At 33.5% G+C, this 12,209-nt stretch overlaps 1 protein-coding gene across 1 annotated transcript; it reads right to left on the reverse strand.

Annotated features, from left to right (window-relative positions):
• Positions 1-218: 218 nt before the first annotated feature.
• On the reverse strand, positions 219-11,891 carry LOC150102701 (chymotrypsin-elastase inhibitor ixodidin-like). Its single transcript, XM_090399519.1, has 3 exons — positions 11,767-11,891; positions 6,420-6,501; positions 219-491 (listed from the first exon to the last, which is right to left on the reverse strand). The coding sequence occupies exons 2-3, from the start codon at positions 6,481-6,483 to the stop codon at positions 307-309; spliced, it is 249 nt and encodes an 82-aa protein (XP_090255645.1). The 5' UTR covers positions 6,484-6,501; positions 11,767-11,891; the 3' UTR covers positions 219-306.
• Positions 11,892-12,209: the final 318 nt, after the last annotated feature.

The following is a 12,209-nucleotide window of genomic DNA, read 5'->3' on the forward strand; positions in this document are numbered from 1 at the left end:
AGAAGGAAAACCTCTGCCATCTCAACATGAGATTAATTCACCTGTAGCTGACCATCCGCTGTAAATATCCTGCCATTACATCTTCATTCGGTTCTAGTTTGTGACAGTCACATGAAGAATAAATGACAAATTTACAGAACTAGTAAATGGGAAGCTAAACTGTGTCCTAAATTATTCTGTGAAATATAAGACGAAAGTTTTTATTATATGCTGTTTAATATGCTTTCAATATTAATCAAAATTAAGTGATTATTATAATAAGACACTTCTAATACTGGACAGTCTTTTCAATATTAGTATTTCCTGTTATCCATGACATTGCATAATAGGAACACAACTTCCAACATGGTTTCTAACAAAGCCTTCAATACAGAAACACCCCTCAACACAAGTATCGTTGCACGGTTCACCCTTTCCTTTCATTAAACTCACACATGTCTCGGGACAAGCTGTGCCACATTTCTTGTATTCTTCTCTCTCACCGTTGCACTCTAAAAATAAAAAGGAAATAATTCTTTGAATTAACACTAAGAAATCATCTAATTAAAACAAATAGAATATCTATAAATTTTAAATCTGAAAACAAACCCCAACTCAACATCACCAGAGTTAAAGATCGGTACTATCAATGTAAGAAGCCTGAATGGCAAAGAAATGGAGCTAGCTGAGGAATTAGATAAGTACCAGATCGACATAATAGGGGTGACTGAAACAAAAAAGGCCAAAACTGGTGAGATCTTTCTGAGCAATAAATACAAAATGTTATATTCAGGCAATGACAATCAAGGAAAAGAAGGAGTAGCCATAGTATTCAACACAAAATACGAGGCTAATCTTCTTGAATGGCAGTCAGTCTCAAGTAGAGTAATGTGGGCAAATATGAGAATGGGGAACTGGACAATGAGACTTATTTGTGCCTATGGTCCCACAGAAGGTTCTACTAAGGTAGAAGTGGAGGAATTGTTTGATGCTTTAGAAAAAGCAACTGACACAATGAAAAAGGAAAAGTTGGTCCTTGTTGGGGATCTAAATAGTAGAGTAGGAAATGATTGTGAGACATACAAAAATATTTTGGGAAAATTTGGAGAAAAGAGCAAAGCTAATAATAATGGCAAATATCTGTTGGATTTTTGCTCAGGACATGGACTGGTTATTACTAACACCATGTTCCAACATAAAAATCTGCACAAATTCACATGGAGAGAAGAGGCTAGGAATAAGAAAAGTCTCATTGACTATGTTATTGTTGATAGTGATGTTTTCTCCCTGGTGCAGGACACCAGAGTGTACAGAGGATTTGAAATTGGAAGTGATCACTATTTAGTCTTGAGCAGGATAAAATTGAATTTCATATTGAAAAGAATAACATGTAAGAAAGTTTTAAAGCGAATAAAAGTTGAGCAGCTCTCAGATGTGAACTGTAGACTAAAATACAGAAATATTATTGAAAAGAAAATGAAAGAGTTTGAGAACAGGAATCAAACCTTGGAGATTCAGTGGCAAACTCTGAAGGAAACATTGATTGATTCTGCCAGAGAGGCATGTGGTGAGGTTGTGTGCAAGGATAAAAAAATCAGAACTCCCTGGTGGACACAGGAAGTTAAAGAGGCAGTGAAGGAAAAGAAGAAAGCATATCAAAAGTTCCTGGCAAATAAGGCAGCTGTTACTCTTACAGAATACAGAGACAAATGTAAGAAAGCTAAACAGTGTGTAAAACTAGCTAAACAAAAGTCATGGGAGGACTTTGGCAAGAATATAGAAAATAAATATCAAGAAGGTGGCAAAATATTCTGGAGGTTGTTGAAGAAGCTTAGGAATGGAGGAAAGAGTGCTGTAAAAGGAATTAGAGATGATAAAGGTGAAATGAAAACAGGAGAAAAAGATATCCTTGAAGTATGGAGTAATTACTTTGAAAAACTGCTAAATGAAACAAGCAGTGATGACAGCACAGTGATAAAAACACTGACCAGGAATGCAGTCAGGAATACATATCCATACTTGAAGTAGAAAAAGCCATCAAAGGCTTGAAATGTGGAAAGGCAGCAGGAGTAGATGATATTCGACCAGAAATGCTGAAGTATGGTGGTATAAGAGTCTTACAGTGGCTGCACTGCATAGTTCAGAAAGCCTGGACAGAGGGACGAATTCCCAATGATTGGAGTAGAGCTCTCATAGTACCCATATATAAAAAGGGAAATAAAACTGAATGTGAGAATTACAGAGGTATTTCCCTACTGAGTGTTCCTGGCAAGATCTATGCAAGTATACTTGAGAAACGGTTGAGAAGAATTGTGGAAGAAAAGCTTGGTGAAGAACAAGCTGGATTCAGGCCAAATAGAGGCTGTCAGGATCAGATCTTCACTTTACGACAAATAGTCGAGAAAGCATGGGAATATAACAAAGATCTGTATTTAAGTTTTGTCGATTTGGAAAAGGCATATGACAAGGTGCCAAGAGAGAAGCTATTCAATACGCTGCAGTTATATGGTGTCAATGAGGCATTATATCAAGCAATACTTAGTCTTTATTTGAGTTGTGAGTCAGCAGTTAGAATTGAAGGAAGTACAGGAAGATGGTTTAATGTTAAATCTGGTGTGAGACAAGGATGTACATTATCCCCCCTGTTATTCATTATCTATATGGATCACATTATGAAGGAATGTGGTATTAAACCTGATATCAAAATTGGAGATGTTAATGTCAGCTCTTTGCTTTATGCGGATGATGTTATACTTCTAAATAAATCCGCTACAAGTCTGCAAGATTCTCTGACTAAATTGAATAGCTGTTGTAATAGATATGGTATGAAGGTCAGCAATAAAAAGACAAAGACAATGAAAATAGGCAGAATCATTGAAAATGTCAACTGTGTTGTGAATGGAGAACCTGTGGAACAAGTAAAACATTTCAGCTACTTAGGCACAATTTTTACTGAAGATGGTAAACTAAATATAGAAATAGACAACAGAATCAGCAAAGCTGGTATCGTGGGAAGTCAACTGAATAAATTCATATGGAATAAGAAAGAAATTAGTCGGAACACTAAATTAGCTGTATACAAGACTGTGTTCAAACCAATTTTAACTTATGGATCTGAGAGCTGGGTCAGAAGTAAAACACTTGACCAAAGACTAGAGACCGCAGATATGAGAGTCCTGAGAAAGATTAGAGGCGTGAACAGATGGCATCAATGGCAATATCATATTAAAAATGAGGATATTAGGAAAGAACTTGACATTGTCAGCATCCAGGAATGCGTTAGCAGAGTTAATCTCAGATGGTATGGTCACTTAAATAGAATGGGAGAGGAAAGATTAGCAAAACAAGTGTTCTCTGCCAGGTTGGCAGGAAAACGACCCAGAGGAAGACCAAGATATAGGTGGATTGATACGGTACAAAGTGCCTTAGACGATAGAAATATAAGATCTGATAATGTTGGAGTCTTGACAAGTAACAGACTGATTTGGAGGAAAATTGTAGATAGGAAGTTAGTAATGATGTAATTTTTTCATGTAGTACTGTCATATCCTGTACACCCCTTGAGGGTACATGGCAGGAATTTGATGATGATGATGATGATGATAAATTTTAAATATTCGATTTTTTATTAAAAAAGCTTCGGAGGTATACTAATAATGGTCTGCATTATTCGTTAAAATCGAGGCTTCAATAATGTGATTTTTCTGTAGTCATTTTAATTTTCCGTAGTGATTCCTAAGATACATATGTTCCAAAATACTTAATGACTGCTATTTTAATCCATGATTTCGTAATGCTAATGCCCTGATTATCCTTTGAATGTTTTGTTTACTGCCATATTTTTTATTTCGCAAAACTGGATTCAACCAAGAAATAATTCTATTGGATAAAATGTATATTCTAAAGAAGCAAAACACTTCATTAAAGCATTTCATTTACCAGTTAATAGATAGATGGAGAAAATAAAATACGATTTTTAAAAATAAAATCAACATTTATTATTTTTTAAATCCTTTTTATGTAGTTCTTGATGCACTTGTACTGGTGAAATTGTTTGCTTTATGCTTCACTTAAATAATCAATAACTTTGTTATACTTTCCTTATTTGCTGGGAAATTTATGCAAAACATGGAATGAATTTATGAATTTATGCGAAACATGAAATTCTGATATTCATCTTATTGTTTTGCTAACTGATTTTTATTATTTATTATTTCCTTCTGACTTTTCCACTATAAATACCGTCTTCTCTTTGCTCTAATAAAGTCACACATTTGTTGAGAAACCGTTTATTTCCTCTTTATTAGTTCATTAATTAGATCGGACAGTTATCTTTAAATCATATAAGAATCCAAGAGAAAAGGTTAAAACACGTCAAAGGAATATGTCACTGTCTGCGAAGTAACAAACTGTGTAGAAAACTAGGAATACAAAAGAGCCAAAAGTTTTAATTTGTGAGCAGAACTGTTCGCTTTAGACGTCACATGTCACTGCAAGGTTACGTTTTTTTTTTTAACTGGAAACTCGGACCTGTTTCACGAGCAACTTACTTGGCAAATTTTTGGTGAGTTTCTTTTATCCTTTTTAAAGACTACCAATGAAGCTTGTATGCTATTTTTCGGTGTTCACTCCCTTGAACCTTTATGGACTTATCTTGCTATTTCTTATCGAGAGATGAAAAACACATATTTACTGATATTTAAATATTTATCTGATATGATGAGTCACATATGTTACCGGAAATGCCGAAACTATACCATGTGATGACACTACTTAAATATATAAAATGACGTGCAGACCTTTGACGAAAATAACCTCATGTGTATACCATTGCAAGTTGTTAATGCTTACTTTTTTAACTATTATTAGACAATTTAAATAAATCGGAAGCAGATTTCTTTAGTTGGCCTCTGATTATAAGGGAACATATATATAATTTTGTATAGACTAAATTGGTTAATATTATTAGTTTATTTACTTATTTGTATTTTTCATTTTTTACACAGTCCGGAAGCTCTGTTTTTGAGATCAATCATGAAAGTTTTTCAAAGTACTTCAAGCTTCTAATAAGCTGTGCGGTAGTTTTCCCCCTGACGATGAAATTCATCTCCTACCAAAAATTGCTCTTAAATTTGAATAACTAACTCCAATTGGTACACATCGTATTGTATTATTACAGCAACACAGAGTAGAATGATACACCAAAATGATGGCGATGTAATGACTTGTCTCTGTCATTTTTGTGTAATATTCGAAATATTAAGCATTTGTTATTTGAGAAATGATTCAAGCATAATACTTTATCAACCAACTTTATGCATGTATATATATGCAGTGTGATGGTCTCACATCGGGCGATGAAATTAAGTTGCTATCTAAAGATATTCATAGACATCCAGTCCCACAGTTGGATTCTAACCCACAGTTTCAACGGATGGAAAGCATCCTGTTGGCCAAACGTAGTAGCACTTATTGCGCGATGTACGTTACTAAGGGCCTCAGATATTTCATTGTAATGCAAGTTTTTGAATAAAAGAAACAGCAGCAAAAAATTAGAGAAGTAATTTTTCGATATGTGTTCAGGTAAAGTATTTTTTTAAACATCAAGTGGCATGATTACTAAATAATAGTCCTAAAGCGATCAAGGAGATTCTCATTTTTCTTATTTAGAAAAATCACATCCCTTACCACTTAAGAAGTGTTTGTATATTCCACTCTGTGTTACCTTCATTTATCCTATATGATGGACAAAGATTCGTCATCTAACACATAGTGAATATTGCTAGGAAATCACTAGTAAACATATTAAAGACCACGATAGAAACGCTGGAATAATAATGTCATTTAAGACTTACTTGCAATACCATTTCCATGAGTAGATTGAAATGATTGAAGAGCAAATTATAGTCCGCTAATTTTAGAACAGGATTAAAATGAATAATCGTTGGATAACACTGGTATTTGACTAGAGATTTGAAATGGAGAAATGGATTGTATGCGTTACTTCTGATATTTAAGAATATCCTTGTAGATATTTAGCCTAGAAATGGAACATCTCCATTAAAAGAGATAAGAAAACGGGGGGGGGCATTGATTTCCCTGTTTGCTTCTCTTTTTAACAGATGTGAGAGCGTTTTTTAAGAAGCGCCATCCAACTGCTTAAGCAGTATTTTCTACTGACTGAAATTTATTCAGAATTGGCATCTGTGGAGAAGTAAAGCAACCTTTGCAACTAAAGAATTAGTTTTTTTTTTCAAAGTTGAAGCAACGTTATTAATGCCAAAAAATTATTAATACGAACCTCATTACCAAAGGAGGAATATAATTTTGAAGCATCGGCTCAATGAAAGAGTAGAGATAATTTATCTTTGGTCAATTATTAAAATCCTAATACTGTCACTTGACTGTAAAGATTTGGATGAATTGATAAAATTACTTACGTTTGTCTGTCCAGCTGGTACCAAAAAGTAAGGCAAACACAACAAAAATGAGAACGAAGTTCATGGCGTGACCAAGAATTAACTGGAATAAAGTTAAGTATAATAACTTAAATATGGTCTAATTCTTGAATATTATTTTAAAATTAAAATCTACAGAGAAAAAAGGTTCAACACAGTTCTGTGCTTTAATAAATATCATACAAATACGATTATACGATATACGCTTCAGAGTATATTTTTATGAAATTATTTCGAGAGCGCCATCGTATTGTTATTTACTAGCATATTTTACGCACCATATTTATGTTTATATTGGTTTCGTGTTCTACGTTTTGATTACACCTTAAACGCTGTTATTTCAATAGACGATTGGATACATGCATTATTTATTTTGGCAAGGAAAACGTTTCATGCTGTGCTGTATTTCGCATTCTACTTTAATCAATCTAGCCAAAGATTATGGTATGATAATATCAACAGACAAATCAAAAACTATGGCCTTTAAAGGACAAGACCCATCAAGAACTAAGATAGTAATAGATAACAAGATCTTAGAACAGGTAAATTCATTTAACTATAGTTCTCCCACCATTTCTAGATCCCTTCTTGGCTTTGTGTCAAGAATAGTCGATTCATGCTGTAGGGGAGAAAGAAATGAAGGATGTACGAATTGGTCGCCAACATGCGAAATCACGTGCTTTCTTGTCTGTCGCTGTACTAGTACTAGCTTGATTTTTGTTGTTCTCTTTTTGCATTATTTTTTTATTATTAATTTGTATGATGGATCCAGTACAGTCAAGAAGTTCTATTGTTACACGTTTCAGTAGCTCTTGCAAAAGAATATTGAATAATGTGCTGACATTCTGCGAAAAAGAATCGTCAGAAGGCCGTCTTCTTGTGCGTATCGGGGTCGACTTTTAAAAGAATTCGTAGGGAATCAAAAGGTGAAGGTAAGCCAAAATTTAAATCTCCTAAAAAAAAAAAGCGCCAGAGAAAGAAACCATCGAAACCGTAGCTTTGAATGATTTTGATATAGACGTTATAAGAACTATTCACGAATTTTACGTGGTCGAGAAAAGAGTGCCAACTGTTCCGAAATTGATTCCTGTGCTTAAAGAAAAAATTAATTTTCCTTGGAAAAGAGAAACTTTAAGGAAAATACTTCATGAAATCGGATTTTGTTTTAAAAAGTCCCAGAATAAAAAGGAAACTTATCTTGGAGCGAAGTGACATTGTTTTATGTAGAACGCAGTATTTGCACGTATTAACACTCTACGTACATTTTTCCAACTGTTATACACGCAAAATAGTTACACTTTAAAAACAGCAATGTTCGTAAAAGAAAAGGTAAATTTTCCGACCTGTAATAATAAACAAACTCAGTTTGTTTATTATTACATCCCAGAAGACAGACTGATTACCCTATTATCGGAATGGATTCTCCTTTTTCTGACATGCGCAATAGTTTCGAGGGACCTCAGATCAGTGGGCGAACTACACCTAGGATGTACGATCACATATGAAAATGAAAAAGATATAAACGTAAGAATTGCAAAATATTTAAAAATAACAGGTGTAATTAACTCTATATTTAAACTAAACCTAGTTCAAAAACAAACCAGGCTAAAAGTGTACAATACATTAGCCCTACCAGTCTTAATGTGTGGAAGCGAAATCTGGAGACAATAAAACAAAAAGACAAAGATTAATAACAGAGGAAATCAGGTTTATGAGAAAAACTGCAAAGTATACCTTATTTGATCACAAAAGAAACGAAGAAATTTTGAAAGAATTAAAAACCAAGAATCAGTAATAGAAAAAAATTAAAAAATATAAACATAAATGGATGGAACACGTTCAAAGAATGAAAACAGAAAGATTACCAAAACAAGCCTTAAAGTACAAGCCATTAGGAAAATGGAAGCCAGGACGTCCTCTTAAACGATTCAACGACGACTTCTAACGCTGGAACAGGCCACTCTAGGCCTAAATCCTTGATACGATCCTTGATGATGATGATGATGATGACTTTAATGAATTAAATAAATCTTGTAACGTTAATCAAATCTTCGGAAACCTTCAACAGAAACAAATTTTGTAATATTACATGAGAACAATGCATAGTACCTCATTTATGATATTTTTGTCATAAGACTTACTGAATCACATTTATGTGCAAACTAATCAAATGGTTTAGGGATATCAAGAGAGCATTACTTATTTTTTATTCAAATTTTCCCGTAGTATTTGTATTAGATATTGATGCTAAAGCTGAGATCACCTATAAAATAACAGCTGAGAATTCTATTTTCATTTCACAGAAATTATATGAAAAATTAAATAAAATGCATTGTTTAAAAGCTACTTTTAGCTTAGAACGCTTTATTTTTGACTTGATGACAGAGGCGTGCGCGTGATAGAATCCGTAGTGTTCCTGATCCCTCTGATCCCTTCCTGTTCTTAATAAGAATAATTAGAATAGTTAGAATAAGAATTCATCTCTTCTGAAAGATCTTTATATCAAAAGTGCCATTTCTCATTGGTATTTTATGACAATGATAAATTTTCCTCCTTGAAACTCGAGTTTTTCATCATTATGATCAAAATCTCGAGTTTCAAGTTTTCGAGTTTTAAGTTTTCAAACTTATAAAATAGGCAAACTGGCTGGAGAATGTATGCAATTAACAAATCTAATATACTAATCTCTTAATTATGACAATGCAAGAAAAAACATACCTTATATGTTGGCGTAAAAGTCGATTTTGAAGTTAAAAATATTGCCGAAACCAGGGGTAGTCTATACTCGATGTATACAACAGAATCTTTAAATTCGTTGATTGAAATATAGTCAAGCGATTATCCGGCTCCTGCACTAATGTACTCTGTACAGTGTGCATAGTACATTAGATGCATGTACTTGTTCTATTAAGCCTTCAACGTGTAATATATTTTGTAAATAAATCTTTGAATTTAGGAAATGTATTCTATGAAAAGCATATATTTCTGCATTTAAATCATCCTAATGAATACTGCCGCGATCACGTGATTTACAAAATCGAAGACGTAAACAATTTCATCAATCATCTTGTAGGGAAAGATTTCGTTCATAATTACAGTAAAGAAAATACCTCAGGTGATTGCTATGCCTACATATTTTAATGTAAAAGCAATGCTTAATAAGCTGTCAGCAGTAAGTATAAAATTTGTGGTCGTCTTCAATGTAAAAATGTTTATTTCAAAATAAACATTTTGAAAACATATTTTGAAGGCAGTCATCCACAGTCTGCTTTTCTATCCTTTAGTAAGGCTTAGGTTGTAATTCCACCTAGAACACAAAGAACTTAAAAGGACTAGCCGAGTTCTTTATACCCAGAAAGTCAATTTATTTCATCCTATAAAACACACACAGATACCAGCTAGAAGAAAATAGCAGTTACTTCGACAAAACTTCAAACAGCTTTCTTAGTCGCTTATTTGATGTCAAAGTCCATTCTCCTGTTCCACCCCTCTTCAATATTCCGAGGCAAATATGTTGATATCTCATCAGATAGTGTTTACTTCAATTTCACAACTTAGACACATTGTCATGGTTTTCCCTCCTGGAACACTAATTTGAGAATATATGATTCTTTCGCCATCATTAAGGACTCTATCCTTTTCTTTTCCCCTCTGCATCCCTCCTTAAAATAATAAACTCTTCCTCTTGTATTTAAGTCAACTTGTCCTTCTCTGTCAGTTACATTTCCTGTCTCCCATTTAAACTCTACTCTTGCCGTCTGTTTGTCAACCAATTACTCGTGTAACTAAATAATCACTGATACCCAATATGGGAACAGTGATACACTTTATATGGGATAATATCGGTGATTTTGCTTTAATCTAAATAAATCAAATCATAGCCATTGTCATAATCCCTTATCTCTTTATAAAATGTTAACAGATTTGTCAAGATCGACTAACCAAGTGTTGAGCTCTACTACGAAATTAGGCCACGCCTGCTCGGTGAACTACCCCCGTCAAGAATGAACTTGATATTGTAGTTAGGTCATTAATCTAATAAGATCAATTGACCTATAATTCTCTATTTTACACAACACTTTCCTTTATTTGGAAATTTCCGATCCATAGGGATGCTTATCTATCTTACTGACGTCCTGAAAAGAGTCATGAACAGCCTGAAGATTGCATTTATTGATTACCAAATCTCTCGCTTTCGGACATTCTAAAAATTTTCGTATTTTTTCTATACTGTTTTCGAAAGCTGATAAGTTATTATTCGAAGAGTATTTTGAAATTGTTACTGTTATTTCACGTCCATTATTTTTGAGGGAAATTTTGTAAACGGAAACTGTTGCGCTATAATTGATATTGAATTCAGCCGATTCATTTATTCAATCGTTTGCCAAAAAGCAAAAAAAAAAAAAAAAATAGCATTTAATTCGAGTTTATTTACTTTTTTTTATTCAAAATGTTTTTGTTGCAAAAATGTGACTCCAATGAAATAAAGAAAATAACATCCCACTTACAGATGTAACTAAGATAACTGCGTGCGAGAAATAAGGTCAAGGGAGAAAAAAAAAAACCTTATTTTAAGTGACATGTTAGTTGAAGCGACACTGAGTATAAGAAACAGTTTACTCTCCTCTCTCAACTTAAACGAGCTTAGCTGTATTATAATCTATCAAAACTTTGAGAGACATCTTAATTTCAACTTCAGCCAACAACTGTATACTGTATATATAAACCACTTCTATTTATGTAAACATTAAAGGCCACGAAATTACGAATTTACGTCTTTTGGCTGTTACAATCTGTGACCTATAACACACTAGTGTGATGGTAGTATGAAGGTAGATAGACTGCCATCACACCAGTGCCAGTATGATGACAGACAATAGTATATCCGTGTTGAGTTCATACAAGTATGCATATATATATACGTACAAATTAGTAGACAAATCACAAATTTTACTGGAAAGGTACTTCCAGAATCAGTAGTGAATCACAACTGATCACTTCATTTGGTCCAAAAACTGTAAAAATAAATAACCTCCTAAACAAAGAAGCTATTCAAAGCGCATGAAATGTATAACAATCACCCACCCACCCCCAACATGCAGTTGAGGATTGTCTTCAGTCCTCAACTGTGGCACAAATCTCGGAATCCATTCTAACTTATTCTTCACCACTTCATTATAATCTCTGAGGTGTTTGTGGTTCTACAGCTTCTTTATTGTTTTAAAGTCAATAAGTTGTAACTATTTTCTCCCTTTACTATACTCAAAAAATAAAAAAAGTAAAATAAATTATAAAGAGCTAAACACGACGTTGAAATATTCGCAATTACCTCACTAAGGATGACCGAGAACTGCAGAAGTTGTATGTCCGGAGAAAAAGTCCTAGTATGCTCCAATATCGCACTATGACGGCCTTTGTTTTACTCGGATATTCACAGCGTCTGGCATCGCTGGCGATGCGAGACGCCGGCACAGCAAAAATTATATTTCGACATGTAGCAGAATCAACTTGCATACACATGCGCACTTATATTATAGCGTTGTTTTGCTCCCATGTTTGGAGCATTCAAATGTACAGTACACATTTTTTTTTTTTTAGATATCGAAATAGAATCATATGTAATTACTTTAAAAGAAGTAAGCAAAAAGGATCTAATTATACGATGCAATTAAATAACATCCATTAAATTAAGTTTCCTGTTTAAAGGTCATTTAAAAATTATAGAGTCAATCTTTTGGTACAAGTGTGCATAAAGCCGATTTGTGCATAAAT

This window comes from Typopeltis vanoorti, chromosome 10, assembly GCF_054136105.1.
Source record: "Typopeltis vanoorti isolate ZY-2024b chromosome 10, IOZ_Tvanoo_1.0, whole genome shotgun sequence".
Classification (NCBI taxonomy): domain Eukaryota; kingdom Metazoa; phylum Arthropoda; class Arachnida; order Uropygi; family Thelyphonidae; genus Typopeltis; species Typopeltis vanoorti.

Bases quoted from the DNA above. Each gene is read 5' to 3' on its own strand.
- LOC150102701 (XM_090399519.1), bottom strand. From the start codon at position 6,483: ATGAACTTCGTTCTCATTTTTGTTGTGTTTGCCTTACTTTTTGGTACC. The intron at 492-6,419 runs GTAAGTAATTTT...TTTTATTTTTAG, and splicing joins TACCAGCTGGACAGACAAAC to AGTGCAACGGTGAGAGAGAA.